At 43.3% G+C, this 25139-nt stretch overlaps 1 protein-coding gene across 5 annotated transcripts in view; it reads right to left on the bottom strand.

Moving 5' to 3' along the window:
- Positions 1 to 24676, bottom strand: part of CUX1 (cut like homeobox 1) — a 397218-nt gene extending 372542 nt beyond the window's left edge. For 3 of the 5 annotated variants that reach the window (XM_075904405.1, XM_075904407.1, XM_075904408.1), the window contains exon 1: positions 24139 to 24676. In XM_075904405.1, the coding sequence (XP_075760520.1) occupies positions 24139 to 24201 (63 nt within the window). In that variant the 5' untranslated portion in view covers positions 24202 to 24676. Of the gene's footprint in view, positions 1 to 22552; positions 22900 to 24138 lie in introns of those variants that run through there. The other 2 variants (XM_075904409.1, XM_075904406.1) reach the window with 2 other exon arrangements.
- Positions 24677 to 25139: the final 463 nt, after the last annotated feature.

Raw genomic sequence — 25139 nt, 5'->3', positions numbered from 1 at the left:
TCACAGTATTTAAACAGCACACAGCCCAAAATTACTACATCTTTATCATCTCTAATTTCTCTTAAGATTTTGGCACAAAGATTTTTATTAAAATTCATGGACAGAATGCAGGTGGTAAATCACAGAAGCCCCAATCCTGCTGTTGCAGAAGGCTGATGGTGAAACCAGAAATCATTGCATGATTTTAACAGACTTTATCTATGACAATCATATCCTTACCTGTCATTCTAAATACCATCTTATTCTAGGAAAATGTGATTCTTTAAGAGTAGCATACATTTCGAGAAGTACAACACCAGAAATAGAATGGTTGGGGGATAAAAGTGCAGAGATGAAAACTAATCAAGGTACTCCGATGATGAAGATCCCAGAGCTCCACTACTTTTGTTTACATTTTAAATAGGGAGTAAAAGTACAAAATTCCTCACATTCTTGATTTATGATCATGAGAGGACAACAGATCCTCACCCCCAAACCAATCATGTTCCAACTGTATTGATCGCTTTGGGTACCAGTGCAAGTGTCTCAACTGTTTCCTCAATTTTGCATATTTTTATAGCAATTTTGAACCTGATAGGCTATCAACAGCCTGGGTGGGTCTGCACAGTATCTACAGCAGCTTCACTGACTTGAGCACAAACCAGCTGTTTGGTAGCTCTCCTACCTGCTGACTGATGAAATCTAACAATATACTACCAAGATGGCATCTATCAAGAACTTAATCCTGCAGTCCTTGAGCAAACAGGGTTTCCTTTCAAGATGACAGGAGCTTATCAATAAAGGAGAGCAGGACTGGTCCCAAAGTTTTGGAACAAATATGAGATGCTAGAAACAGTTAAAGCAATATTCAAGTACTGTTGATTTATTAGTTCAGCAATCTGTTCCTAAATGTTAAAATAAAATTTAACAGATGCATGCTCTTCCATTCCGTTGCAAATGTTAAATATAAACTGTGCTGGTTAATAAAAGAAATCATCATCTATTGGTTCAAGAACCAGTCTTAGGGCTCCTGTGTTCTATTCCCAATTCTGCCACACACCTGCTGTGAAACCTCAAGCTTCCTGGTACTTAGTATTTCCTTCATCTATACAACGAGAATAATAAAAGTTCTTTACTTTGTGTGTGTTTTAGAGACTCTGATAAAGGAGCTAACACCTAGTATTATTATTCCACTAATGAAATGTACTTTCATACTGTAATGCTAATGCATGTACTGAATAACCCACTTTAGAATCCTGTTTTCAGAACCTTGTGGGTTGTGCCCACAAAAGCTCATGTGTGAGAGATTTTTTGTTAGTGTCTAAGGTGCTACAGGACTACTTGTTTTTAACTGTATGGGCTTACCAGGAAAGCTGGTTATCATAAACATAACAACAATTAAGCAATAAAGCCTGACAAAGTACATTTCTAAGCTATTACAGCAAGTGTTTTAAAAGCATGAGGCTGAAGATGAAGCCAGAGTGACTTGAGAACACCTCAAAGTGCAGTAATCAGCCTCAAATACCATGCTTCCAGTACTTTACTGTTCACATGAAATTTACATAAAATATAAGCAGAACCACATGGGCATTAAGAGTCTGACATCACTGACAGCCAATTACAAAAATTCAAGTTACCACCAGAATTCTAAGTCCATTTAGGACAGGGCTGAATAACCTACAGCTCACTGACTGGATCCATCCCCAGCTTCTCTTGAGAGTTGAGGTTCTCCCTCTTCCCACAGCGAGAGAAAGCAGCAGGGAGCTAGCGTTAAAACCCCTGCATGGCCAGCTCTGCCCGCTGAAGGAGGAAGAATCTCTGCATGCTTCCATTCATCCTCACTGTCACCCAAGGGAAGGACAGTGTTCAAAGCATTTGTCTGCAAGGCTTCTCTCTTCTGCTCCCATTGGCTGGAAATTGCAGCCAATGGGAGAAGCAGTGGGCAGTGCATGCAAGTGCAGACCCACCTGTGCAGACTCACCCTCCCCAGGAGCTGCACCAGGCAAGAACCCCAATTCCCTGCCCCCTCCCTTCCTCTCAGCCTGCACTCTTACTACTCTTCTGCCATCCTACCTCGAGTTACATGAGTAAGGTGAATGTCTTTTTTTCTGTTTCTCATTTCGGGGGGGGCCAAGTCAGTCAGGGTTCCCCCCCTCCCGTTTCTCAGTTGGGGGCCATGTCAGTGAGGACTTTCTGTGTGTGACCCCGACTGATTTTTCTGTGGGCATGTGGCCCCCAACCCAAAAGAGGTGCACCACCTCCTGATTTAGAATCACAATAGCAAAAGATAGGCCACATTCACCTTTGGTGTAATATAGCATAGAAAATGTGTCCATGGAATCAGAAGTAGAAATCTAGGGGAAGTTTGCTTGCCAGTGCAGCATGTAGTTTTGCAAAACACGTGCCTGTTATCAGCATTATATGCCAATAGACAAATACAAAAAAAGAATGCCAGCTAGCCCCCACACGACACGAAAGCAGTCTCCCAAGCAATCCTTCAGGTTCTCTCTCACACAAAGACCTTTGAGCTATGGGATATCTGCCAGAGAAACAGCTTAAGAAACCAGAAGAACATAAACATGTACTAACACCTAAACTTTCCGCGTCCCCCACAACTCTCAATTTACTGTATTTTTTCTCCCTTCCCCGCCCCCCAAATATTCTCTGCCTCTGAAAAATTAAAGCTCCTTCCTTCTATTATTTGCCAGGCCTGAGCCACATTCTGTTTCCCTTTAGGGGCCCTACTTCTTCCTTCCCACACCCCAAACTTGGATGTCTGCTTCCTATTGCACATGATCAATTATGTAAATTACAGCTTTTTTTTTTCCTGAACAGTAGGTGTTAAGAAAAGAAGTGTGTGCATGCATGCACACACGTGCACCACACATGAGGTTTTGTAAACATTTTCTGGTTTAAAGGCACTCTAAGGGATGGTCTCAAACTGTTGGTTTGCTTGTTTTGTTATAATAGGATATTGTCATAAAAGGGATATTAAAAATACCCTAGAAATTGAACATTTTTCAACTAATTTGTTTAAATATATGAAGAAAAAAATACCACTCTGAACTCCAAAAATTTCACATCATTTAGAAGCATAAAACTGTGGGAAACATACCTCTATTTTAAACAGACCCCCCCCCTCCCCCCCCCCCCCCCCCCCGCACACACACACACAGGTTTCTATAGTTCCTCTCATCATGGAACTGTTCTTCAGAGTCTGTCACACAACCAACTCTGATGTCTGAGAAAAGAGCGATACGGCAGATTGCCCAGATGCCGCATCATGTGCTGCCAAGTAAGAAATACAAGCTTGGAAACAGTCTGGAGATCCCAGCCAGGAGAACAAGGCTAGAAGCATAATAGAAGTGACATAACTAACCATGCAGCGGAGAGAGGGGACACCAGGGCATTGAAGAACACCTCTGCAGTGCACACACAGGAGCTGCCTTCAGCACCAACTAGGATGTGAATGGTTAACTGGTTAATTGGCAATAGCTGCTCCAGCCTTGTGGGTCCTCGCTGCAGGTGGGGGGCACTCCAGCTCAGCCGGTTAAATGGGATTATTACATCCCTAGTATGAAGTAGGAATGTGAATGTTTAACCCATAATTTGATTGAACTTTCCAACTGTCAAATTTTAGTATTTTTATTGAACTTTTTCTACAGATCTTCTCCCCCCCATAAAGAATAAGAGAACCAAAATTCTTTAACCTACCTGAAAACACTGTGTGCAGTACAATAAGTATAAAGGATGTTAAGTATTGGGTCTATCAATTTAGGATCCTATCAAGACCCAGGAAATATCAAATGTAAACCCTTCAAGAAAGGAACTGCCCTGTGTGTTTGTACTGTATGAAGCACAATAGTGCCCAAAATACAGCTAATAATATGGGTATGCTGATATGCAATTTAGTCTCTGAAGATAAATCTGAAGCTATGAAATAAAACCAATTTAGAAAAAAAAAGAGAGTTTATCAGCATGTCGATCAACATTTTCCTCCAGAGAACAAGCTTCGGACCACAAACAGAAAAATGAAAAACAAAACAAATGTGCTACAAACATAATCACGAGGGGGAAAAGAAACAAGGGAAATAGTGGAAGTGCAGTTTAGAATGAAATAAGGAAGTAACAATGCTCAAATGCTTTCACCAGGCTGGGGCAGAGGGTTTGGGCACAGGCTCTGGCCTTGGGAATTTGGAGTGTGAGGAGCTCTGAGCTGAGCCTGGGGGCAGGAGTTGGTGTGCAGGAGGGGGCTCAGGGTACAGGTTCTGTAAGGGAGTTTGGGTCCAGGGGGCCCAGGGCTAGGACAGGGTTTTAGGGTGCAGGAGGGAGTTCATGACTGGGGGAGGGGATTGGAGCTGGCTCCAGCTGGGCACTGCTTACCTCAGGTGGCTCCTGGATGGTGGTGCAGTGGGGCAACGGCAGGCTTACCCACGCCCGGGCCTTGCACCACTCTCCAGAGCAGCCAGCAAACTCCCCCCCACCCACCCTCCCTCCACCCCGTTCTGTGAAGACAGAATACAGGGTGAGAGGGAGCATCCTGACATCCGCACCCCCTCTTCTCCTTTCCCTGCTCTGCACCGCAAGCAAGAGGCACCCAGGGAGGGGCAGCTCCAAGGCAAAAGGCAGGAGATGCACAGCAGTGGGGGAAGGGACAGCTGAAGTGCCTGCGCTTGATAGCCTCTTGGCCACACTAGTCAAGATCACCTGTCAAAGGCTCCAAGATCTACTAGGAGATCCCGATCTACTGGTCCATGACCACTGCCTTAGTGAAAGAGATTCCTGCCCTGACAAGTTTCAAACAGTTTAAATTGAGGAGACAGAGGAAGGGAAAGGAAAGAGACATAGAAACGTGACCTGTCTTGCTCAAGATCACACAAGCAGATCAGTCAGACCTGAAGTTCAAGTCCCAGTCCAGCACCTTATTCACTGCACACTAAGTCAGATTAACAACTTGTTCACTTCTCAGGCTAGATTTTGTTGATTTTATGTCCTTCCTGTAGTTTACAATAACACCAGATTGCTCAGTTGCACGCAAGATGTGTGGTTTGGATTGTAAATACTGTATGCAGATTAAAAAGCTTTAGAGTTTTTTTAAGGCAGGGGAAAAATTAAGTGAATTCTATACATTTTGTATTGAATGAAAGACTAAATATGGTGTATAAGCATCTTTTTATTCAGGGGGAAATTGGAGGGGAGGGTATTCCATTTAGTATTGACACTAAAGTGCAACATTTGGTATTTTTGTTATGATCAACCTATAAAACCTGTCAGCTTCACTCAATTTAAACAGGACTCTGTTTAACTAGAATCTGAATAATCTATTTACTTAACATCTTATAGCACAAACTACTGAGGACACCTGGCTCAGCAACTGGCAAAGCAGTCAGAGAGATGTGTGCAGTTAATAAAAGCAGAATCCCTGTGAAGAGTTTCCCCACTACACACCTTCTTGTTTTTCTTACTTCACCCAAAATCCCACCTGTTTCTAAACAGGAGAGCTTTCCACTTCAGATCATCTACAGGAGCAAAATGATGCAGCTAAGAGGAAAAGTTGTTTTAGAATACCATTGGGGGAAATCAAATGGTTTTTAAGCTCCCCCACCTCCCCATCAGGAGGTAACCTAAATCACTCTGTTAGGTTTTCTGAGTCCCCTTCCCCAAATTACTACAGCCATATCTAGGCAACTTTGGGGGAAAACAAACACTCCCCCACCCCAGTGCTAAAGTGGATACAGCTGCAGCAATGGCAGCATTGCTAAGACCCCCAATACTGACCAGATGTATCAGCTTACCAAGTTTTTCACTGCAATGCTTATTAGGAAGAGCAGATTTTATTAAAACCATGGAGAAAACTCCAGCTGCAGGTAGTCTGAAGCCATCCCACTGAAAGCAGTATGGTTAAACTAGCAATCCTGCCCAATCTAAAAGCTGAGGAGTTGTATGTGCACGAGCATGTGTACAAATGAGAGAACATAGGGGGGAAAGTGTTTTCCACAATGACAACTTTGGCCACAAAAGCTTTCCCTTAGGCTTGGCTGCCTGCCAAGGTGACACTGTGCTACATACCTACGGGCTGTGCAAAGAGGAGGGTGCCTGAAACACAAGAACCTGCTATTGTGACCTGTATTGTGCAGGCATGTTCCTTCTTTGATCTCTCTGAAAGCACAATAGATCTTCCTTGGCAGATTAATCAGATGCCACTGCCATGGTCAGATGTCAACCAAGAATTCAAATACCTGGTTAAAAATCCAACTAAGGTTACTATTTTTTCAGCTTTATTTTCACTTAACTAACATACAGAAATTAGAAATAGCTATCTGTGTGGATCAGTGACAAATGAAGTGCAAATACATTAAGATCAGTTAAGAAGTGTTTCCTTAATTGTCTATAATCAAGAATCTCCCTTGAAGCATTCAGATAAGACATAAAACATAAAAACAAGCAAACAACTGACAGCTTGTATAGCACCTTTTGCAAGTATACAGGTATCCCCTGTGTCCTGGGAAAATTCCAGTTTGTGAAAACAAATTGTGTCTCCTGAAAATTCTTCCTAAAATTTCAACTAAATATGATCCTTATTTCCTCTGCTAACCTGTTGGGTAGCAACATAATCTTCTGTAAAACAGCTTCTACATGTCACAGTATAACTGACTTATTTTAAGGACTAGTTAGGTGAAGTAATTCCTGCATGCACAATATGAACAGTGCTTCAGGATCCTTCAGGATGAGAGTCCCTATATACAAATACCCCAACCTTTGCAACTTGAAAAGCCAATTAAAACTTTGTGTACTAAATACTATCATATTGGGGATAAGATTTTAAAAGTTCACTAGTCCTGATTTTGGGGTGGACAGGTAATTTTTACAGGTATTTCATAACAGGTCTTCAATATGGTAAAGGGTGCTTTAACAACACAGAGATCAGAAGGGCTTTATTGGGTCTCCAAATTACTGTGTGACTGACCGCTGAACAAACAGGAAGTGTCAAATCTTAAGACACTATTCAAACAATAAATTCACAAATAAATAAAGTTACCAGTGCAAAAAAACCTTCTAAAAAAGCTTACTCTCAAGCATCAAAATTCTAAAAACAAGCTGTAGAATCAAAATGTGTTGCCATTTGTAATTAACCTCAATTTGCTAGGGTAAGAATTACAATAAAAAATTGGGTCTAACAGCACTCAGATATCAGGTTACATTTTACTATGACTAACATCCGAGCGAATAAAATACTTAAAGGAAAAAACACTCAATTAAGGCAATTTCATTTCATGCTATCTTACCAGCTGCAGTATAATGTATCCATACAGTAACCACAGTTCACAATGGAAATAAAAAATGAGATTAATATTGAACTATTTCTGAATTTCAATACCTCTGCAGTAATCATTACATCTGGAAAAGAGACTATCACATTTTAAATACATGTACCTCCACCTTTTACTGTGAAGGATCCTAAAGAGCTTCACTGGTGAGAGAGAGAGAGAAAGAGAGAAAGAGACAGACAGACAGACAGACACACACCAGCTTTTGGAATGAAAAGGGCGCAGCAAAATGGCACAGAACACACCGTCCAGAGGTGGAAGTGACATTGAATGACGAAGTGTAAAAGTCTTTAAAAAACACTGCACTGACTAATTTTTAGGCATCTGTCTCAATATTAAAAATTTAACTTAAAGATAATGTAAATAGTTTAGAGGTTTAGGATTACTTTTCAGTATTTACAGGTCTTGACTTTCCAAGATTTCTAGAACAATTTTAACCACCAGGTATTTTTTTTTAATCCCATTTTATATAGGTTTTCATGGTTTTAATTTTAAACTCAAACTGGCCAGAAAAATCCCAGAGACATTAATAAAGTTTTACTTAGCATGCTGTAATACAGGACATATTAAAGAACAACTGTTGTGAGGATATGCCAGAACATCTCTTAACTAGCATTCAAATTTATTTCACACATATTGATGACAGCATAATCAGCTCAAGTTTTAATCCTTCATGTTGCATTTAATATACTTAAATTTAAAAAATAAAAGTTCTAAGGTGCGTGGGGGGAAGGGGTGTCAGAAAGGCTGCTAGAAACCAATGAATTTAAAAGGATGGGAGACAGAGTATGGTAGCCTTAATTGTATGTGGCAAAGGACTAAGCAATAGGGCTTTACCTATCTATACATGCCAAACCTTGATAGAAAGGCTTTTTTCTTGGCAAGAGGAATGAATAGTCTTTTATACATGTGAATCAATAGCATATGTTTGTAGAGCAATTTTACATGGTTCACGTGCCAATCTAAAGTAGATGAGGAAACAATGCCCAAGGTTTAAGAGACTCAGGGAGAACGCTCAATATCTTGAAATATTAAGCCTCATGTGCTCAATATTAAAGCTCCAATATGAGTGTACACAGAGTCTAAAGAACATTTCTTATACACTGATTTATTCTCTAAATGTTCTTCTACACCAGCCAGATACATGGCATTTACTTCTTGTACAATGATGGAAACTAGAAAATGTCATTCTCCTAAATTATCACTCACCCTAAACACAGGAGAGTATTAAAGTCACTGAATTCAGTTAGGAGACTTTCCTAGCAAGTAACAATTGAGTTGAGGTGAGCACGTTTTCTACTCAAGAAATCTCAATAAATTAGTGGGCAATCACAGATGGTAAAAGACAACTGAAGATGCCCCATTAACCAGTCACCCCTCTCCAGTATCCTGAGAATTCAGGAGAAGAACTCAATGCCAACATACATACGGGAGAGCCTACTTTAAAAAACCTGAAGTGTACAGCAATCATTTCCTGAAAGTCTCACAGAACAAATGACAATGCCTAAAGTGAATATATTCATAACTGTAATCTGTTTTTAAAAGCACGCTGTACAATTCTTAGGCTTTCACAAAACCAGAGGTTATAGTTCTAAACCTGCAGGTGACTCCATATATTGGTGAACCAATTCCATGCAGTCCAGGCAAAAAACTAACATTACTTGCACCTTGCTTTTAAGAATGTTCAATGTTATCCCAAAGCCACAGATGAATAGAAGAAAAGCTTTTTGGTAAGTATTTTTCTGACAAAAATTAACAGCTAAAGCAAAGGCCTCTTTCAGATGACAGACAAATGATACTTTAAATGGACAGATATTTTCTTTTCAGACATTTTAGTTTATTTTAGTTCCATATTAACTAAAATGGGCAGCAGGGCCCAACCGCCCGGGGCTGACAGCCAGAGATAGAAACTGGATAAAAGGCTCTTTGCCCATTCTTCCATCTGAATTTTTTTGATCATCCAATCCCGGCTAAACAGGATTCCACTGTAACTTGATTCCAAAGTTACTTTGACATGCACACTGTCAGCTTAAACAATGAAAATAAGTTAGTTGTAGACACAGACAAACTAAGTTGTAAATGTATTGAGCTGCTTTGGTGAGGTTTATAGTCCCATGATAAATAAAAGAGTTTAGCAGGAACATGAGCTAAAGTAACATGCTTAGAACTGGACCAGACAACACAGCGGGACAGCTACTGAATTAACACAGAGTTCAGAAGAGTGGATTCTAGTCTCATCTCTCCTTTAACTCTTGAGAAAAAGCAACTCTGTCATAGATCCAATAAATAAAATCCTCAGAAAACTCAAGTGCTTAAAGTTACACACTCGCGCTTGAAAACTTAGTTGGATCAGAGCCATTACACCCCCTGTGTAAAATCCACTGAACGCTACATGTGAGAAGTCCTATATATGGTAAGTGGAAAGCATTAGTGTTCTGGGAATTGATAATAGGATACATAGCACCTTTCACCAGTTTGATTGAATAAGTGATACTGTTTAAACATTAATAAACTCGATCAGCAGTTCTCAAACTTTAGCAACCCAAGCACCCCCATTTTGGTTCAGTATATTTCACAGATCCCCACAGGCCAGCTTCTATGTTTCCCCAAGGGTGCTCAAACCATTCTCAGCCCCAGGCCCTGCCCCATCCACCTCTTCCCACAAAACTTCACTCCAGCTTGTCTTCTTTCCCACCTCTCTTCACCCCCTCCCCAGAGCATGCTCCATCCCAGCTTCTCCTCCATGCCACGGAACAATGATTCCATGGCATGCAGGAGACATTGGGAGGAAAGGAGGGGGAAGAGTTGATGAGCTGGGCCAGCAGCCCCAGACATGACTCGGGAACCCTTAGAGTACCCTTATGGACCAAGGGAGTCTGCAGAGCCCAATTTGAGAACTGCTTGACTAGACGGAAAAAGTGGACAGTCAACCCAAATTTCTGACCGAACAGATAGGTTATCTAAATCAGTTAGCACTCAGTCTTGCCAGAGAGAGTGTAGAAATTCATATTACAAGTGAACACTAAAAAGAGATGAAGGGTGCTGTGAAAAAGCTTGCGCCTACCACATCTAACTTGTTTTGTGAACAAAGGACTTCAGTCTCCAGCCATTAATCTAACACATTTCACATATGACCTTATGAGTGTACTGCCTTCTGCCAAATGGAGTATCAAACCTGCTTGTGTGTTGCAGTCTACAATCACTACAGCCAACAGCCAGCAAGCTTGGATAGAAATCCTGCAAACTATAGATAGCTAAACTGGTAGATGTTTGTTTTCAGAACACCGAGCTGTTGAGTCACATTACCTATAGAGGCAGTTTAACTGTCTACAATTTCAAATTATGCAACCACAAACTGTTGCATACTAAATTCATCTTCTATACTGATGCTGGCTTGTGTCATGTGTTTTGGGTGTGCTATCTACAATTCAGGGAAAAAGTCTAAAGACTACACAGACATCCTGCTCTCCTAGGACTAGCAACATTGAGTCGCATATTATACATTTTCTAATGTATATGACGTATCTCATCTCCTGAGTTTATGTCAAAACTTTATAAGGGATTGCTAGCAACATCAGTACCAACATCAAGATTTTACTAGAACATATATAACTCAAGACATTGCTACCTCTAGTCACGTCAATAGATGAACTGTTATTTCTTTTTCATGAACCCATGAGATACTGGTATAAACTGAAAAATATCCATATTTTAAGAATACATGTCATTTGGTGGACTGTAAGTCAGTACTGGAGAAAGGTGTCAGACAGCCCTAAAAAAATGAAGACCTGTTTATCAACAAAAGTAAAGATTCCCAACAAAGAATACTTAACACAGAACCCTTCATCCATAGATGTTGAAGTGCATCACAACAAAATGTCAATATCATTATCCTCATTTCACAGATGGGGAAAATAAATGCAGTGAAGTGTCTATGGTCACACAGCAGGCTCACAGCAGAGCCAAACAGCAACAGGACTGAAACACAACTCCTTACAACTATAACCAATGTTGGAAAAAGGTGTCACTCAGGGGGTCTGAATATCCCACTCCCCCAAATGATGAAAGTTACAATTGCATGTTGGTGGGAGAGAGCTTCTCCCACAGACATAGCTTATGCTGCTCACCAAGGTAATTCTTTTCTGCTGACAGGTGAGGTCTCTTCCATCAGCATAGAGCATCTTCATCAAACACACTGAAGCAGCACAGCTGTATATATGGACATGGCCTCAGACATTGCTTATTTAGGCTGAATTTGAACCAATGAGATAGTGCTGCAAGACACCATGTGGTACTGTCTGTTCCCAAATCGTTAGTTCCAAAATATGATTTGTTCACATTTTGTGCAATATCGGTGACTTGCTACTTCAAAGGAAATTGTAGATTTACCTGACCAACTGTAGTCCATACTTAGATATTGGAAAGTGTTTATCTAAAAGGTACAGACAGGTGAAGAGATACTTACCACCACAAGTGGGGAAAGAGTTAGGAAAAATAAAAATATTTTTCCTAGCAAAAGCTTCTAATTGTACTTCAACACTTTCCACACCTCTCAGCTTTTACTAAAGGTTGGGCATATTAAGAAGCCAAGAACCCTTACATGAAAGATGAGGCCTTTCTACTTACTTATGTTAATTCTTTTAAGACACTAAATCAGAAGTATACACTTCTAAGATTTACTTTTTGTTTAATAAATCCGGAGTGGGGAGAATGTTTTAACTATTTCCAAAAAATTACACACAATGGCATTCAGCGCTTGAGAAGAATATCAAAACTAGTTAGCATGAACACTAACCTTAATACTAGAGCTTTAGAGAGGGAGCCGTGCTAGTCTGTAACTGGAAAAACTTAAACAACAAATAGTCCTGCAGCATCTTAGAGACCAACAAAAAATGTAGATGGGATCATGAGCTTTCGTGGGCATAACCCACTTCTTCATCCAGACTCGCCACAGACAGAGGCTGCTCCGTGGGATGCCACTGCAGCCTCTGTCTGCGGGGCGCTCGGGCCCCCTGTGGACAGGATCTGCTGCCACCCCGTGCTGCTTCGTCTGTATCAGGAGCCGGTATGCACGGCGAGACAGTTTCAGACTGGCCCCCGCCTGACACCCCACACTGCTGCCTCTGATACAGCAAAAGCAGCACAAGATGGCAGGGGGGCTCACCGGGAATGGGGCCCAGAGTGCACTGGTGGACTATTGAATAGTCATGTAGCCACTAATATATGATGCGGTTACATGATTATTCAATTACACAGTATCTTAACATCCCTAGTGGTAATTCTAACACATCACTACATACTGCACATCTAATGCAACTGGTAAATACAGTATAGTACTGCACTGGACATCCACTGGGATACCCCCTCATACTTCCTAGTTAAATTGTTTAATGCGTTACAGCTAATATGGTGCTCTCCTCTTCCCTATCCTTCCTCCCTCTCTGCAGCTGAGTTTCCCCACCCCGAGGACAGGAATATCATTTCATCTCTCATCATCACTTACCATTTCCTCCCTATCATCATCAAAATCTGTTTTCCCTTGTTTTCTTCACCTGTCCCTACTTCCTACATGATTATGCCCTTCATCTTCTGCTGGGCAATAACTACAAACAGAAACTGACCACTTCTCAAACTTCATGGCTTGACACCATAAGCAGGAAGAGTAATTAGGCTTCATGTACACTGTTGAGGGATCTAGTTGTACTGTGATGGTGTACCAAGAGGGTACTATCTTTCTATGTGGGAGAAACTATTTTAAATGTGTTAAGACCAGGGCATGATTATAAACATCTTGGTGCCATCTATACCCACAAACCAAGAGCAAGCCCTGTTTAACAATATTCAAACTATTTCCCAAGCATGGTTGTTTTTCTAATACTCCCAACTACATAACAAGAATCGGGTCAAGCCTATACCTGTTGCCAGTATTCAGTGCTTCCCAAGTATGATAATTTGCATAGTTAGTTCATATATTTAAAATGACTTGCAGATTTGATCAGTGTATCTTAATTAATCAAATGGATTTTAAAGTTACCTTTAAAAAGCAGTAACACATTGAGGGGCTCCATTAAAATAAAGAGGACAGATTAAAAGAAATGGGAAATATGCAAATACAGGGCCAGTAGTGATCAAACTATAGTACCAGCAAAGGAAATGTTAAGGCTGGGATTTTACTGTATACCCTACTCAAGTGAGTAAACACTGATGAAAGAGAGGGAAACCGCTCTACACCCAAGGACCCACCACAGCAAAACAACAGCTCATCAAATTATGATCGCATGTGTCTCACATATTGTTAAGGATTACTCACTTCAACTAAGCTCCTTAAAGTAGGGACAAGAACTAACTCTATTCATACAGCACCTAGCACACTGGGTCCCCACTCCCAATCAAGGCTTCTGGGCACCAACATTTATATAACTGTTTTTAAAATGTGTCTTCAGGAGGGCCCCGTCTTGCTACCACCCGAGTTCCAACCCCCCGCGCTTAAAGCCATCTTTATAAGTGTGGATGGGGCCAAAAAATCCTGACTTAAGTCCTCGACCCGCATTTACGATGGCACACAGCACCTATTGTAAATAAGAGCTCGAGTCACGACACCCCCAACTTGCGATGCTTTCCCTGGAACCAATCACGTTGCAAGTCAGGAGCCTCCTGTATTTAAAATTATCCAGCACATTAAAAAAAAAAAAAAAACCAAAGAACTGGCTAGAATTAAGGATAGCACTGGGCACATCACATTTCAACTTCCCCTATGCTACTGAAAACATGCCTCAATTATAATGATACACTAATTGTCGAGTCCTGTTAATAAGGTAACTACTCGCCCATGGTGAGTAGATTACAAGCCGGCACAGCCGTGCAGCACGGTCTGCGCATGCGCAGCGCGCCGAACTGCACGGCTGGCGAGTGGGGCTCGCTGCCGCTTGGCGAGCCCTGCTTCTTAAACACCAACAATGCTTAGGTTTCCCCAAGTCATTGAGGCTCATGAGTTGCAATTCAGGCAAACAGCAAATAAGGATCTTTAGTCTACTAAATGAGGTCTTCTGTAACATACTAACTTTTCACAGATTTATTGTATCACCTTCCTTCTTTTACTTTAAAATATTTACATTAACCTTAAAATATCCAAGGCCCCAGTCATTAGCAGCACCAATGAATACTTGTTGACCTAACTAATTCTGCGAGTTGCACTTGTTTTCTACCAAATCCAAGTACTATTTAAGAATGTGAAGCTAAAGAGTTACTTTCAGATAGTTTATATTTTGTAAAGATTAAATTTGTATCAAAATTTAATGTTAATAAAAATGTTGAGTTCATGGATTTCAGATTCAAATAGTAAATAGTACTTGGATTTGGTAGAAAACAAGAAAGGTGATACAATAAATCTGTGAAAAGTGAGTACGTTGCAAAAGACCTCATTTAGATTTAGTTTTAGATTTAGATTTAAGTCCTCGACCCGCATTTACAATGGCGCACAGCACCTATCGTAAATGAGAACTCGAGTCACGACACCCCCAACTTGTGATGCTTCCCCTGGAACCAATCATGTTTTAGATTTAGACTTAGACTGTGAGCTAAAGGAGATTTTTCTTTTATTAAAACAATGAAAATTTAATAATTTAAGATACTGTTTGATACATTGATAAAGGAGTCCAGTCTTATCACTGTCTAGTTCAGATCTCTCACAAACATCTGTAAGGTCCTGCACAAGTCCTTCCCTGTGAATCTGTCTGTTTTCCTACTCCTGCTGTACTCTGCTAAACTTCCACTCGTTTTTTGTCCCCTTATCTTCCTTTTTCCATGCTAACATTGCACTTTGAACGCTCTCCATCTTCCTTCTGCATCAAAAATATATGCTCCCTTCTTTCAATCACTCTTAAACAGCACTTTTTTCCATGAAGCATGCATAGGCCAGTACACCACAAATACATAATTTAAAAATCTTAAAGTGGTACATTCAAGTTCACACTTATCTACAGCCAGTCCCCGACTTACAAATGCATCGACTTATGACCATCCACACTTACGACCAACCTCACATTAACCCCATTACAGCTGGTCCTCGACTTACCAACACACCATCCGTACTTACAAACAACACGGCTGTATGTAAAAGCATGTATTTCCGACTTACAAACAAGTTGAGTTATGACCAGGTGTTCAGAACGTAACCTGTTTGTAAGTCGGGGACCAGCTGTAGTCATCAGGTATTTATGCCCAAAATGTATTATCTGTGTTTGGAAACAAGCTCTTTTTTAAATTGTACTTGTGGTCCATTTTCTACTTCAGCACCTGAATAAAAAGTGTCTGATGTCAGTGGGAACTGTCAGTACTCATCAACTTTAAAAAGAAAAAGTTAATTTAGATGTGTAAGTATATATTTAGGTGCCCAAACATGAAGCTTTTTGGCCCATGTCTTCCTCTAGATCAGGGTTCCCCAACCTATGGGTCGGGACCCAAATATGGGTGGCCATTACATTTCAAAGGGGTCACCAAGTGTCTCCCCAGGTGGCTCTGCCCTCCCTCCTCCCCCCCGTTTTTGAATTGGTTTGGGTCACCAAGTCTTCCTGAATTGTCAAAATGGCTCCCCATCTGGAAGAGGCTGGGAATCGCTGCTATAGATCTTGTACAGAAGTTGTCTTTACATTCATCCTCAGTTTGTGAAGACTGAGCCCTTAACTTCACACATTCATTCCACAAGAATTTTCCTCTTATACGAACAGAAACAAACTGTTTACTCTGTGACATTTCCCAGATCGCTAACTGGAAGTTTTATTAAGAATGAATATTTAAAAGTCACCTCTTGCAGATCTGATGAAGAAATCTTTTTCCCTTCCACTGTCTCCTCAACTGATAAGTAATTTTGTTCATCTCTGCAGTAATTAACTACATGCCAAATAAATGGAAACCCAGGCTGAGGACTGAATGTTGTAAAATCTGCTTTGATGTTGCATCATTTGCATTATTACGTTAACATTTAATTGAGGTACAGCTAACAATGTAATAATGTTTACAAGTTTATCTCCAAGAACAAATCAGTCTAGTTGTCTAGTGACAGAAAGTTCCCTGGGCAAGGATCAGAGTTTGGGGTCCAAACTTTGAACTGCACACAGTTCAGAACACAAGGTACTCGGACAACAAAGGAGCGCATTATGGCACTCTGGAGTGTCCCTCTCCAACTGTCAGAAGGAAGAGTATCGAGCTCCAGAGGGAACTACACGTAACAGTCACCATTTCCACAGTAAAAGGTAAACTCCCAGAGGCTCCCTTCCTTTACGGAATGGATTACAACTTGAACCTGGAATGCTGTAGGACAAACATCTGAATCAAATTTATCAGCAGATTTTGCAAATTTACACTAAATTTACAACAATAGTGCATGTTAGAAGCAAACATCCTGGAACACTTTATTTTATTACAGAAAGTAGGGATGTCAGTGTGTAGTTGACTATATGATAAACTGATAAGCCTGGCTTATCAGTTAATCTTGTAACTACATGCATTCTTCTCTCACCCCTTTACCCCCTTGCTGCTTCTGTGTTAAAGACAGCAAGGGGGGAGGGGAGTGGGAGATGGTGCCCATAAGAAGCTGGCTTTCAAGTGGATCCGGTGCTTGTGAGTAGTCTGCCTGCCCCTCTCACCCCTGCAACGTCGCCTCTGCTAAGAGAGGCAGCAACGCAGAGGGTGAGGGGGGAAGGCTGGAGCTGATATGGGGGGGGGCAGGAGCGGGTGCTGGGGGAGCCAGCTTAAAAGCACCAGCTCTGTGGTGCTGCCTTCCCTCCGCCCCCTGCTGCCGCTATCCGAGTCAGCAGCATGAGGAAAGGAGTCTGCCATGAAGCAGTCTCTATCCACGGGAGGTTTGAGCTCCCCGCTGATAGAGGATACTCTGACATCCCACAGAACAGCCTCTGTCTGCAGCAAGCTGGGACCCCCCCCCCCCCCGTGGGCAGGGGCTGCTGCCATGAACCAGCCTCTCGCCAAAGGGAGCTGGGACAAGGGCTGCTGCCACCCTGCGCTGCTGCCTCTATATCAGAGACAGCAGCATGGGGCAACACGCAGCCGGTCTGCATGAGGAGCTGGTTTTTAAACGGGCTTCCCTGGTGGACTGGCTCCTGCCTGCGACCCCCCACACTGCTGCCTGATACAGAGTGGGGGGGGGGGATTGGGAGCACACTGGCTTCCAGTCCTGCCTCCAGGGACTATTAAATAGTTGTGTAACCGCTAAGATTTCATGCAGTTACACGACTATTCAATTACACAATATCCAATGTCCCCAACAGAAAGGATGAAATACTTCCACACTTACTGTTTCCAGAAATGGAGGAGGAGGGGAGATAAACTATAGATGAAAATGTATCACTGTTCTTGTTTTCATTTATTATTCTATTTCACTTGTGCCCATAGGCTCAGATCAGAATCAGGTCCCTGGACAAACACAAAGAAAACTCAAGTACTTGCTCTGGAGAGGATCAAATTAGAAATCATTTCACTCACTCTAAGGGAAAAAACAAACAAACAAACAAAAAGGAATAGATACAGTTAGTAAAATGAACTTCATATTTAGACTGGATTGAAAATACCCATAATAGTAACAACAGAAGCTTGTCTTCCTAGTAGGGATGTTAAAATGTGTTTATTTAGGTAAACGTGTAACCACTGGAAATGTCACATTTACACAGAGTTGGGGGAGCCGGTGCTTGTGGGGAAACAAGCTTTTAAGACAGGTCCTGCCAGTCCCCCAAACCGCCTGCTGCTGCCAACTTCAAAGCTGGCTTCCCGTATATATTGGCTCCCGTCTGCCGAGGGCTGGATGTAACCACGCACGTTAACCATGCTCATCGGTTAACTACATACACAGGCACACATTCACATCCCTACTTCCTAGCAAACCTTGCTAGTAGGATGTAGCTTCCACTATTGATGCTGAGGATGTTATCTGCAGATATATAAGGCAGCGTATGGTGGTAGGTGGAAATCTAGCCAAAACATTAAGCTGTAGAGATTGGGGGGGGAGGGGGCGGGGAGAACAGCAAGCCAAAAGGAAAAAGTTTCCAACTCCTCCCAGCATCTGACTTCCACTTGCCATAAGGCAACCTTATTTCAGTTTCTTCTTAATAAAGTATCATTAGGTTTTTAAACACAATATTTCCCTTTTAACGTTCCTCTCCCTAAAAGAAGTTCAGTGCTTCACCTGTGTACTTTTAAGTTACAAAGCAGCAAGTAAATAATTACCTGTTTACCACAGTTTCAGTCTGTATTTCCTTTTGTAACAACAATTAGGGATATACAATCCCATTTAACATATTGTTTGACTGGTTAAATGATTGAAGGGGGGAAGGTCTCTCCAGCCCAGCTAAAGTGATGCTCTCCACCCACTGCTGGGCTAGAGTGCTGCCCTCCCCCACAAGCCTGGCTGTAGCAGCCCGTGAGTGTGCCCCACCCCCCACCCCAGCTTATACAGAGGCAGCAGCACGGGAGAGGGGCTCCACGCAGCTCGTGAGAAGCCGCGCCTCCACCCCCGCACGTAACTGTGTAATCATTGAAATTTTCAATGGCTACGTGTTCACCTGAACGCACGCATTTTAACATTCCTTATCTAATGCTAAACCTTGGAGCATCTTCTTTTGACAGGTGCCTAATTCCCATCATTGACACTATAGCAAGGGTTCCTTCAGCCCACCCTGAGGGCAGAAATTGTACACTTGTGAAAAGAAAATTATCTCTAGATCCACTTTTGATTTAACAGTGGTATAATGAACAGCTATAAGCAACAAGTCCCGTGTTTTGGTACAATCCAGTTCAGCTACAGGATGCCAAGAATTCCACCTGCTTCCAATTAGATGCTGGAATGCTTCAGTATTTTAACTATTAATTACTATTTAGAAATCAGTTCTCTTTTGTGAACAGGTCTAACTTTAAACAATCAATGGCAGCAGACAAATTATGCTCTTTTTTAAATCCTAACAATGTGCTGCAAAATCTTGACAGAAGACAAAAGTAAAGAGACAAGATTTAGCTTTAAGTTTAAATTCCCTGGTTTGTTTGTGCAAGCCAAGCAGTTTCATTTAAAAACAGTGTGCGCAACACAATTTTTAAATAAAAATGCACTTCTGCTTTGAAGAGTGACACCTGATCACACCGAGTTTCTATATTTATCTTAATATTTTTATATCAAATGTATTCAGTATACCAACAACAATCTTTAGTTTTTCCTGTTAGTCCTGCAAAAATATGAGATCTGACAGCCAGGGTGGGTTCACTCTCACCCTCATGCATCATGACCCAAGTAAAAGGTACTGCAGGACAAGTTACCCTTAGTTACATCTAATTCAAGCCTATTAGCCGTGCATCTCAAATAGAATAGTCATAGGACCTTAACACATTGTTTGATGGGCAAGTTGCTCAATGATCTATCAAGATTATTAATAAACCAAGAACATAAGTAGAGCCACACTTTCATTATAACCTTTATCCTGCTCTCAGTGAAGATGACTATAAAAAAAAAAAAAAAATCACATGACTATTTTCCAACCAGGAACTGTAACTGCAACTCTTCAGAGAAACAGTACAGCACTTCCCCAAGCATCCATCTAGGTATTTAATCCTTGCTCATCACAAAGATAGCCAAGCGCTGCCAAGGATCTGTCTGCACAACATACAGCGACTTATTTGGCAGCAGCTGTCAAATACGGTTCTTCCCTCAATCATGGTTAAATCCAGTTTGTCAAGTGGTGTACAGGTTATGCCAAACCATTTGGCAGCAGCTGTCAAATATGGTTCTTTCCTCACTCATGGTTAAACACAGTCTGGCAAGTGGTCCATAGGTGGTGCCAAACCATTTTCAACACCGGATTCAGGATGCATGATGGACCTCTACTAGGATAAAGGGCCGAACTTGGTGCCCAGCTGAACCATTTTAAACAATTTCAATAACAAGTGGAGTGAGGGCTCATGTTTGGCACCCGTCAAAACTCTCAGTTTGTTTCCAATATAGTCAGGTTGTAAATAAGGCCTTTATTACTTAATCCCAGCTTTCTTGGATGCTTTAGGCCTGCCTCCAAGTGCTCAAGTCTTTCTGCTGAAAAGCAAAGATAATTTAGTGAAAGAAGTGAATAATACAAAAAAGTCAGTGCAAACAGTGTTCTTGGTTGCGTATTTTAATTAACATTGATACAATCCTTAACTGCAGTATTCAAATGCCCACTGTTTTACATTATAGTGCAGGAAGAGGTCTAGGAACAGTAAACATGACTCCTCTAATAATTCAGAAGGGGTAATCACCAGTAGCTAGTACTTGGGCCTAGTTTTGTCCCTTATTTCCAGCAATAGAATCTCACATGACCTCCCCACAGGTTTCCCAGCAAGAAGGGGGAGTAGGGCATTCGTTGTGGAACTGATGTAACTTTGTAGCTGGTTTCACACTACAGCCAGAGCTGAAAAAGTTCTGCTTGACAGAGCAGCAATAGGACTGTGTTATTTATAAGATGTATAGAATATCCCACTTGAGTGAGATAATCCAAGTGCTAACATAGGACAACATTTAGTTTATGTAATTCCATAGTAGACTGAATATCCCACTATAAATGCTGGAAGAACATCTAGTATAGAAAATATTGTAAGACAAAGTACTCCCCAGTACAAAGAGTGAGGTATTGCTTTATCCCCAGGACAGAGTAATTGATTCCTTCCTTATCATGCTAATTAGGGCAGAGTGGAAGAAATAAAGGAAAAAAAATCAAAAACAGGTCTATGAGTATGAGTAAATGGCTTGTGTGACTGTACACTCCAAAACTATGGCCAAAAATTGCACAAAGTTTATTATATACAGATTCCTCAGCACGTTAGCTAATGGGTACACAACCTAGATCCATACAGTGCACACACAGTGGCTGTGTCTACACTGGGCCACTTATTCCGGAAAAGCAGCCGCTTTTCCAGAATAAGCTGCGAGCTGTCTACACTGGCCCCTTGAATTTCCGGAAAAGCAGTGACGATTTACTATAAGAAGTCAGCTGCTTTTCCGGAAAAACTATGCTGCTCCCGCTCGGGCAAAAGACCTTTTTCCGGAAAACTGTTCCGGAAAAGGGCCAATGTAGACAGCACAGTAGTCTTTTCCGCAAAAAAGCCCCAATCGCGAAAATGACGATCGGGGCTTTTTTCCAGAAAAGCGCGTCTACATTGGCCACGGACGCTTTTCCGGAAAAAGGGCTTTTCCGGAAAAGCATCCTGCCAATGTAGACGCTCTTTTTCCGGAAATACTTATAACGGAAAACTGTTCCATTTTAAGCATTTCCAGAAAAAGGTGCCAGTGTAGAGACAGCCTGAATGTATAAAGTTATACAGTAAATAGTGAATAAGGCTTTGGAGCTCAAACAAACTCCAACTCATTATTGTTAGGGTGCTTCGAAGAGAAACCTAGCACTGTCAGATTGTCACATTTAATCTACCACAAACAAGATTAAGGTTTACACATTAATACTCCACAAAAGGTTTTACAGTATGCACAGGAATTAAATTATAATAAAAGTGAATTTTTACTAAAAACAGAATAAAATCTCTCAAAATGTCATTTGGCTGTGTTCATTACATTCTATAATTTAATTTACATTATAGCAACTTTAGAGTAATATGTGTCAATCAAACATTTGCTGAAGCTTTCTTTTCTTTAGGAAATGTACTTTAGATGCCTTTCTACCATGTTAGGTGTACCACTAAGAAAAATCACATCAGGAGTGCTGATTTTCCAATTCTAAGGAAGCACAATTGCACATATCCATAGGCAAAACTAAGCATTTACAATTAAATTTGTTAGACCTAGTTTGAATACATATTAATCTAAAGTACTTTATTTGACACAATCCTGCATCTGGCTCTCATTTTCTGTATTTATGTAGAGTCTGGGTCACTATTAAGAATCCTTTCAAGTTAGGAAAGTTCAGCCAAATCTACCTTAATCCAAAATCTTTTAAAAAACAGCATTAAAACAAGAAGTTTCTTGTCATCCCCTAATCCACCTGAAAGTCAGAGGGCACCAGCTCTTCACTATAGATAATACTTAGGACACTTTACATTTTTCAAAGTGCCCAGTGCTGTTTATACATTAATTAATTTACCCTCCAACAGTCCCAAAAGGCAGATCACTATCCCCACACAGATCCTCAAGGAAGCTTGGTTTAGTTCCATATTCTTATACTTTTAATTTCTTTCCCCCACATAAACCCATCCTGACAGCATCCTCTCACCTTTAACTTGACTGCATCTATGCCAAACATCAATGTAACATATTTCCGGCTCCTTTCAGACTGCCTGCGCTCCAAGCTCCTACACGGGCACTTGCTAAGACTCCTCGGTGGGGGCGAGGGGAAGGTAGCAAAAGCTTTCTAGCCCATGTATTTCAACTCCACGCGTTTACGAATTTAAAGAGGCAGGGCACAATTTGCCTGCACCAATCAACTACGATAAAAACGCATGTGGCCGTGCTGTTAACCGGCAAGGAAACTACCGACCAATAGCTCCCGCCTCCCTTTCGTTTACACGAGCTATTACGTTACAGAAGGGAGTCTTGATCGCCCCCAGGCATACACCCAAAAGGTAAAGGAAAGCTGCGCAGCACGTACTTTTTCTTCTTTGTTGGAAGGATCCTAAGCGCAAGGAGCAGCCACGTTAACACAGCAACACTCAAGGCATGTGTCAGATCCTAGGCGGAAGGGGCACCAAGCCTTCCTCTCGGCAGCAGGCGGAAATGCCCGTCAGCCCCAGACACACACGGAGATAACCCCAGTAAATCCCCCCCCTTACACACAAGACGTCCCCCCAGTCCCCAGAAGTTCAAGCCCCGAAGCCGGCAGGAGCGAACTTCCCTCCCTGTCCGTTCCCATTCCCACCACGCTGCGGGCACTTACGCGCTGCAGCCGCCACAGCCTGCACCTCGCTGCACCTCCGTCTGCTTACCCCCCAGCCCCCCAGCCCCGGCGAGCCCCCGGCCTTAGGCCCCCGCAGGTAGCCAGCCGCAGCCAGACCTCAGAGCTCCCAGCGCCCGCCAGCAGGAGCCGGACCGAGCCCCCTCCCGCTAATGCAGACACCCCCGGTGCCAGCCCGAGCCCCCGCCCATCTCCGGGGCGGCCGGACCCGAGCCGGACCCCCCGCCCCCCTCGCTATCGAGCGCCGGCAGGGCCCGAACCTCAGCTGCCCCCCGCGCCCCCGAACCGGCCCGCCCGCCAGACCCCTCCCGCCGCGCATTCAAACCCACCCGGGGGGGGGCAGGTCCGGCCGGGATACCGAGATGTAAACAAGCCCGGGGGCGCCGGGGCGGCGGGAGGGGCTGCGGCCCCCACCCCCACCCCCACCCCCACCCCCGGCAGGGGCGAGCGGCTGCCCGAGCGGCGGGGAGCGCGAGTGGCTCGGGCTGCTTTCAAAGCGCCGCGCGCCGGCACCACAGCGCCCCCAGCCCCCGCCGCTCGGCGGCTGCAGCCTGCGCCCGGCCGGCCCGCGCCCCACACAAAGTCCCGGCACTCCGTAAACTTTCCCCGGCTCCCAGAAATCAGGGGCGCGGGGCCGCCCCCCGCCCGGCCGCCCCCGCCCCGCGCGGCCCCGCCGGCGGCCCGGCCCGGGACAGGGCGAGCGGCGGCGGCGGCGGCTCCGGCGCCATCTTGGGCTGATCGATGAATTGAACAAAGAGGATCAATTTCTGATCAAGCCAGTTATCAATGGGGAGAGCGGGGCCGGGCGGCGCGGGGGGCTCCCCCGGGCGGCGCGGGCCGGGGCCGGGCCGGGGAGCGGCGGGGCCCGGCGGGGGGCGGGGGCGGCGGGGCGAGCGGCGAAGCCTGACCTGCAGCTGCTGTAAATCAAAGCGCTTCCAATATTGAAACATCGATCCCACATTGGCCGCCATCTTGAGACATATTGAGACAGAGTGAGCGGCTGATAGAGAGAGAGGGGCTGGAGTTCAGGAGCCGGGAGGGAGGGGGAGGGAGGGAGCCAGCCGGGCGGGGGGGCGGGCAGGGAGCGCCCAAATCCCGGCCTGGAGCCCGCGCCCGGCCCGGAACACGGACTCGCAGCCACTGCGCAGAGCGAGAGCGCCGCTCGCGGCTTCCCTCACCGGGGCACCAGCCTCCATCCCGCCACCCCTCCGGCTGCAGCCGCCGCGCGGGGCAGGGCGGCGAGGCAGGAAGAGCCGCGACCGTGCGCAGGGCCACAGAGCTTGAGACGAGGCCAGGAGGCAGCCCGCTTGGAACAGCCCGCAGCGCCGCGGACACCGCCTCCAGCCGGGGGCACAGTGGGGAAAGCACCCCGAGAGATCCCCAGAGCCCAGAGTGCAGCAAACACTTGCAGCCGCGCAGGAGGCGATCTAGCAAACACCCCCTCGCATCCAGGACACGGAAAAGGAGGAGATGGAAACGCGTATTAAACAAAGCTACAGTATGGGGAGCCAGTTCAAAACAGCCGTCTGGAATGCAAAAAAATAGGTGTATCACAACAAGGACGCAGCCTATATAAATACCCACAATATCCAGGTTTTTGCAGTAAAGAAAGTTGTGTATTAAAGATACAATCTAGAGGAAGTCCTCACTGAGAAATCTTCCAGAACATATACAAAACAAGTATTTTTACTCTGTAAGCTGAAATACAGAAAACATTAACTCTTGTGTATATATATATACATAGTTTCCAGCTTGGTTTGGTCTGCTTGCTTGCTTTTTTTTTTCTTGTTTTCAAAGTGTTGTTTCATGTTTGCAATTAGAGGCAAACAAATGAGGGAACAGCTATAAAAATAAACGTATTCGTTATGTCCAATTTGATCCAAAATTTAGTTTGCAAAAAAACAATTAT

The sequence above is a fragment of the Pelodiscus sinensis genome, chromosome 21, assembly GCF_049634645.1.
Source record: "Pelodiscus sinensis isolate JC-2024 chromosome 21, ASM4963464v1, whole genome shotgun sequence".
In the NCBI taxonomy this organism is placed as follows: Eukaryota; Metazoa; Chordata; order Testudines; family Trionychidae; genus Pelodiscus; species Pelodiscus sinensis.
Note: the sequence above shows the minus strand (reverse complement) of the source record. Positions and strands in the feature narration are given on the sequence as shown.